The sequence below is a fragment of the Sus scrofa genome, chromosome 9 (genome assembly GCF_000003025.6).
Source record: "Sus scrofa isolate TJ Tabasco breed Duroc chromosome 9, Sscrofa11.1, whole genome shotgun sequence".
Classification (NCBI taxonomy): Eukaryota; Metazoa; Chordata; class Mammalia; order Artiodactyla; family Suidae; genus Sus; species Sus scrofa.
In genome coordinates, this window is record NC_010451.4 from 123,297,579 (window position 1) to 123,304,022 (window position 6,444).

Genomic DNA, 6,444 nt, shown 5'->3' on the forward strand with positions numbered 1-6,444 from the left:
TCAGTGACTTAGACAAGAAAGGGAAGGGTGTTCCAGTTGTGGCTCAGTGGGTTAAGAACCCAACATGTGTCCCCAAGGATGTGATTTCAATCCCTGGCCTCACTCAGTGGGTTAAGGATTCAGCATTGCCATAAGCTGCAGCGTAGGTCCCAGATGCGGCTCGGTTCTGGCATTGCTGTAGCTGTGGCATAGGCTAGCAGCTGCAGCTCTGACTGAACCCCTAGCCTGGGAACCTCCCTATGCCACGGGTGTGGGCCTAAAACATGATGGAGGATCATGTGAGAAAAAGAATGCATGTATATGCAAACTGGGTCACTTTGCTATACAGCAGACATTGACAGAACATCGTAAACATCGTAATCATTTTTTTTTTTTTTTTACTAAAAATAAATTATCCAAACTGTCCTCAAAGAAACCACAGGCAAATGGCCACTAACATGGATACAGTCAAGACTGGGCTCATTTCAGGAGCATCAGCACCTGCTCTCAGATCGTCTCGTGACCTAATGCATTAACCCCCTGTCCGGGGATGGGAGGAGGAGGATGGGCAAGGGTCTAGTTGGAGGGCATTCTGGGAATTCGGGAGAGGAGCTGGAGAAGGGCTGAAAGGGGAGTGCTTGTGGAATCTGAGGTCTGTTAAAATGGAGAAGGGTGAGCAGATTCAGAAGCAGCAAAGGGGATCTAGTGAGAAGTTACAGGCACTTCACTTAGGCATTTGCTGGACTATTTGTGCACGTTCTAAAAGTCACATTTCAGGGAGCAGAGTTGAAGTTCTCCAACCACTGCCACCCTTCTCTTCTGCCCTCTCCTCAGATGAAGCCAAGTTGGTTTCAAATGTTACAGGATATTTTATGCCTGTTCCATGGGTGGCTTGGCTTAAGAGTCTTTTTTTTTTTTTTTAAGTTATGTCTAACATTGAGGTGTAACACAGACATAAATCTTGTGTACAATTTAATAAATTTTCACCAAGTGAACACAAACTTATAACCAGCACTGAGATCAAGAAACAGAGCATTGCTATGCTTTTTTCCACTCAATCTCTCTTCTCAATGGTTTAGTTTTTGCCTTTTTAAAAAAATTTTTTTAATTGAAATATTGTTGATTTACAATGTTTCATTAGTTAGTGCTAGACAAGCTTGCCTGTCTTCATGCTCCATGTACATGGGATCATACAGTACGTTTGGGTTTTTTTGGTATCTGGCTTCATTTACTCAAAATTATGTTTGTGAGATTGAGCCACATGGTTGCATGTGGCTGTAGTTCAGTCAGTATCATTGCTGTCCAGTATTTCATGGCGTGACATTACCGGAGTTTATCCATTCTGCAGGTGATGGGTATTCGAGTAGTTCCTAAATTGTGTCTGTTGTGAATAGTGTGTGTGACTATGCACAATCTAATCTAGCACGTGTCATGATACACATCACACATTTGTATAGGGAATGTACTCAGAAAGAGGGTTGCTTGTAACTCCTCTGTCTCTGATAAAATTCAGTGAAAATTTCTCTAACCTTCCTGATCTTGTCTGATCCAAATACTTTTTGTTTTTGCTTTTTTGTCTTTTTAGGGCCGCACCCATGGCATATGGAAATTTCCAGGCTAGGGGTCCAATTGGAGCTACAGCTGCTGGCCTACAGCACAGCCACAGCAATGCCCGATCCTTAATCCACTGAGTGAGGCCAGGAATCAAACGTGCATCCTCGTGGATGCTTCGTTTCCACTGTGCCACAACAGGAACTCCATTTTTTTAATTAATTAATTAATTTACTTATTTTTTGTCTTTTGTCTTTTCTAGGGCCGCACCAGTGGCATATGGAGGTTTCCAGGCTAGGGGTCTAATCAGAGCTGTAGCTGCCAGCCTTTGCCACAGCAACACAGGATCAGAGCCGCATCGGCGACCCACACCACAGCTCCTGGCAACACCGGATCCTTAACCCACTGAACGAGGTCAGGGATCGAACCTGCAACCTCGTGGTTCCTCCTCGGATTTGTTTCCACTGCACCACAATGGGAACTCCTGAATCTTTTTTAAAATCAGGTCACTTAGCCTTTGGGGTCAGAGTCCTGGAAGAAGTGATGCGCATCTAAGGCTGGCTCTGTGGCTCTTTGCTTTGCCCTTTGATATGCTGAGCACCCGGGAGGCTTTCTGAGTGAGTGAGGAGGCGGATCTTGGTCCTAGGGCCTCAGATCTCCTAGGTCCCTGAAAATGGGAGCTTCCTGAGCAGAAAGACCCAGTAACTGCAAGACCCCTGTCACTAAGGGCCCAGATTTCCTCTGAGAATATGAGGCACGGTGCTGACTCGGCTCCCGCCTCACCTGCTCCCTCCGTCCTTGTCCTTTCTGTGTCTGTTTTGGCTGTTAATGACTCATCTCATCCTAGGTGGTGCAGACAGGCAGCAGCTAGACTCGGAGCTGCAGAAGGAGACCCTGGCCATCTGGCCTCACCTGTCCCAGAAGATGCTCGATCTGCTTGTGCCCATGCCCAAAGGTGCGGGGTCTCCTCCTGGGGACCCTTGTCACCATAGGCCCAGCATGCCAGGACCACATCTTTTGCGGGGTGGGGGTGGGGGGGCAGAGTGATGAAGGCGATAAGGGAAGGGTGCTCTTTTCTTCTTCGGCCACAAAAATGCCTCACTTCTTAAGTCCCTTTTGTCATTAATGGGAAACAGTTTCTTAAGAGAGGTCCCTGGGGTGGTGGGTGAAACTTCTTGGGTGTGTGGTCCTAGCCCTTCACTTAACACAGTTTGGCAAACCCTCAAGCAGCTGAGGGGGAAGGCGGTGGTACTAAGAGATGGAAATGTGACCCGAGGTGGGTGGGAGGGATGCTTACTCAGGTGCTGCTTATCCTCAGTGTCATCACCCTCCCTGGTGGTGACAGCTCCCTGAGGATAGACAGACATGGGGACCTGGTCTGTCTGTGTCCTCAGTGCCTGGCACACGCAGACCCCTCTATCGGTGTTGGACGAGTAGGTGGGTGGAGGAGCAAGCCTGCCTCAGAGGTGTCCTCACTCTCCCCCGCCTGTCTTCTCCCCGTTCCCGTGCACGCCACGCTGGTGTTTTTAGCCTCTGACCTGACGGTGGGCAAAATCTATGCAGCAATGATGATCATGGACTACTATAAACAGAGCAAGGTGAAGAAGCAGAGGCAGCAGCTGGAGGAGCAGGTGACGGTCCAAGACGGTGGCGGCGGGGCGGGGGCGGGTGGCGAGCGCAGGCACAGGCTCAGCATCCCTGGGGCACCGCCCCTGCAAGTGCTGAGAAGCAGAGGTAGGGAGTGTGGGGTCCAGGAACTCTCTGGGATCGGGGGATGAGAAACCCGCGGGGCAGAGGTTCCGAGAGTCACACCGGGCAGCAGTCAAGTTCTTGGGTGACTCAAGTAAATGATGTTTCCTCCCACATCAGTGTAATTTCCCACCCAGTCCTCTGAGTTCCTTTTCTCTCTTTTGACCCAGAAAAATGCACCCATGTTCCAGCGCATGGAGCCTTCATCTCTGCCTCAGGAGATCATCGCTAATGCCAAAGCCCTGCCTTATCTCCAGCAGGACCCCGTTTCAGGCCTGTGAGTATAAGCAGAGGGGCCCCGGCTCCCCTGCCAGCGTTGTCACTCTCGCCATCGGGCAGATGCAGAAACTCACTGTTTGGACGTGCCCGAGAAATGCAACCGACTCTGAGATGGATGAATGATCCTCTCTGAGGTTGAGAGGACATTTTGTGCCTTAAAATGGTTATTCAGCGGGCATAACCGAAAAGCAGACTAAGCATTTTTGGTGCCGAGGCCAGTTTGGGAGACGGGGGCGCCACTGGGAGTGGACAAAGGAAGAGGGGAAATGCTAGTAGCACCGTTTCACAGGGAAGAAACAGGACAGCAACGTACAGGGAGTTCCCGTTGTGGCTCAGTGGGTTACAAACCCACTGGTATCCATGAAGATGCAGGTTCAGTCCCTGGCCTTCCTCAGTGGGTTAAGGATCTGGCATTGCCATGAGCTGTGTGTAGGTCATATACTCAGCTCAGAGTGGCTGTGGTGTAGGCTGGTGGCGATAGCTCTGATTCGACCCCGAGCCTGGGAACTTCCATATGCCACACGTGTGGCCTTAAAAAGCAAAAAAGAAAAGAAAAGGAAAAAAGGCAGTTCAGTAAGTTGCCTAAGGCCATAGGGCTGTCAGGAAGCGGAACTGAAATTTAAGTCTGTTACTTCCAAGCCCAGAGAGTCTTCCCGTTTTACTGTGTTATCTGTAAATGAGAGCAAAGGAACCTTCAATCAGGCAAAACAATTTTTTTTTTAAACTTTCTATATGGAGAGTGAAACCAAAAACCTAATGAAAGAACTTACCAATTCTGGGTTGCACGTCTTGCCCCAGTGTGGGCACTAGTCATAAAGGATCTGTTATATGTACAACCAGGGAGATTTCTAGTGAGTGCCCAAAGGACATGAGGCCCTCTACTCAACATAAATGACCTTTTGTGGTTGGTGACTTTTTTCCAGTCTAACTCTCCTGGAACCAGGAATCCCTAAATATTACACCTTAGTAATTGCCAGAGGCGCGAAATGCCAGGCTTGGGGATGAGACCTCTGTCAGAATACCATTTGGGAATCTCACACCAGGAATTATGTTCTGCCTGTGGTGGTGGAGATCTGGTTTGGAAAAGCATTGTTTTCAGAGGTCACAACCCAGCCTGTTTGGAAGAGAAGAAAAGGAGCAGAGCCATGCCCCAGGCTCATATTGACAAAACACATGATGTGTTGAGGTAGCAGGCGGGGGTTCTTCTGTCTGCAGAAAACAAGTACTTGTTTCTCTTTGGTCTGTGCAGGAAGGAGGCCAAGGGGCGTGATGAGAGCACTAGACTACCTCCTTAGAAGAGCTGTCTTTCAAGGGCCTTTGGCTTAGAAAGGAAGGATACCTTCCCCATCTAGACATGTCTTAGCCATAACAATCTGCGGTACAAAATAACTCCCGCCATTGGCCCCTTCCGACTTCTCTCCCATATGCTTCCTAATGCAGGTACTCATTGATTTGACCAAAATTTACAGAGAGCCAGGGTGACCCAAAAGCTGGCACAGGCAGTGGGGTTTTCAGCCGTCCACGTGGACACAATTCTTGAAAAAGAAATGACGAGCGTGAGCAAGGTGAAACTGTGGAAGAGTAGGCTATGGGGATGCTCCATACAGGAAGCAGTGAACATAGTTGGAGCATCTGAGGAAGCGTCCCTGAGGAAGTGAACATTTGAGTGAGACTCAAAAGCAAGCATGTCAAGAGGTGAAAGCAAGCATGTAAGTTTGAGGAACCTGAAAACCGTCCTGATGGTTGGTGCACAGCGAGATCAGGAGAGGTAGCAGGGGAGGGGTTTGGAGGGGCTGGGCCGGAGGGATACAGAAGTTTAGTTTCATCCAAGGATAATGGGTCACCTGATCATCAGAGTGGCATGATCAGATCCGGGCTTTCCCAAGATCATTCTCTTATGTAGCGTGGGCTCCATGGATTGAAGGGAAGCAGCTGGAGAGGTGGTATACCACTTAGTCAGCAGCTGCAACTGTGTAAATTATGAATGACTGTGGCGTGGACTAACAGGATAGAAAAGTATAGAGACAGTCAGATGGAGAGGTAATTCAGTCATAGAATGGGTGGGATTTGGTGGTCGATTTGCTACATGGCGCGCAGCAGAGGTGCTGGTTTGAGCCCCTGGGTGGATGTAGGTACATTTCCTGAAACGGAGAAACCATTGGTGCAGCAGGTTGGTTGCTTGGGGCCATCTGTGTTTGCAGAGCCCTGTCTTGTTCACGTAGAGACGGCTCTGGGGCTACTGCGGTGAATGGGCCAGGGCTCCTCTCTTGTGAAGTTTCCATTGGGTAGAAAACCAGATGTGAGCCAAAATTACGGGACAGGAGAAAACCTGTCATTTTTGATATTTAATTACAGTTCCGAAAAGGGCTAGGACGAAAAAGAAAAGAACTGCAGTGCGATCTGAATGCGTGTGAAGGGGAACTGACAGGTTCTGGGGCGGGGGGCGGGGGGCAGTTAGCAGAGATTTCCTTAAGGAAATGACGTCTGCTAGGAATTTTGAAGAATGAATTCAAAAAAGAGCTGGCCAGGGGCCAGGAGAGTCAGAAGTACTCTGTGCTGGGAGAATAGCCTTTATTCAAGTCCTGAGGCAGAAAGAAGCCTGGCACATTCAAGCAACGAAGAATGTTAGAATTCAGGAAGCAGGGGGAGGCTGGCGAGGTAGAAAGCGGATCTGACAGAGGCCCCACTCAGGCTTCTGGACGCCATCCTAACAACAGTGAGAAGCCAGACAAGGTTTTCAAAGTTAAGAGGTCACTCGGGGTTCAGATTGTTTAAGTCTCTAAGGTTGTTGAGTGTGATTTTTAAGGGCCCTCTCTACCTACCTGTGGGGGCTCCTGCAAATGCTCATTTTCCGCAGGACAAAAGGGGACCCGTGTCCTACAGAGC

At 49.1% G+C, this 6,444-nt stretch overlaps 1 protein-coding gene across 9 annotated transcripts in view; it reads left to right on the top strand.

Annotated features, from left to right (window-relative positions):
* Positions 1–6,444, top strand: part of CACNA1E (calcium voltage-gated channel subunit alpha1 E) — a 490,987-nt gene that overhangs the window by 470,193 nt on the left and 14,350 nt on the right. For all 9 annotated transcript variants that reach the window (XM_021102616.1, XM_021102615.1, XM_021102620.1 and 6 more), the window contains 3 exons: positions 2,378–2,485; positions 3,061–3,161; positions 3,450–3,556. In XM_021102616.1, coding sequence (XP_020958275.1) covers positions 2,378–2,485; positions 3,061–3,161; positions 3,450–3,556 — 316 coding nt within the window. The remainder of the gene's footprint in view (positions 1–2,377; positions 2,486–3,060; positions 3,162–3,449; positions 3,557–6,444) is intronic.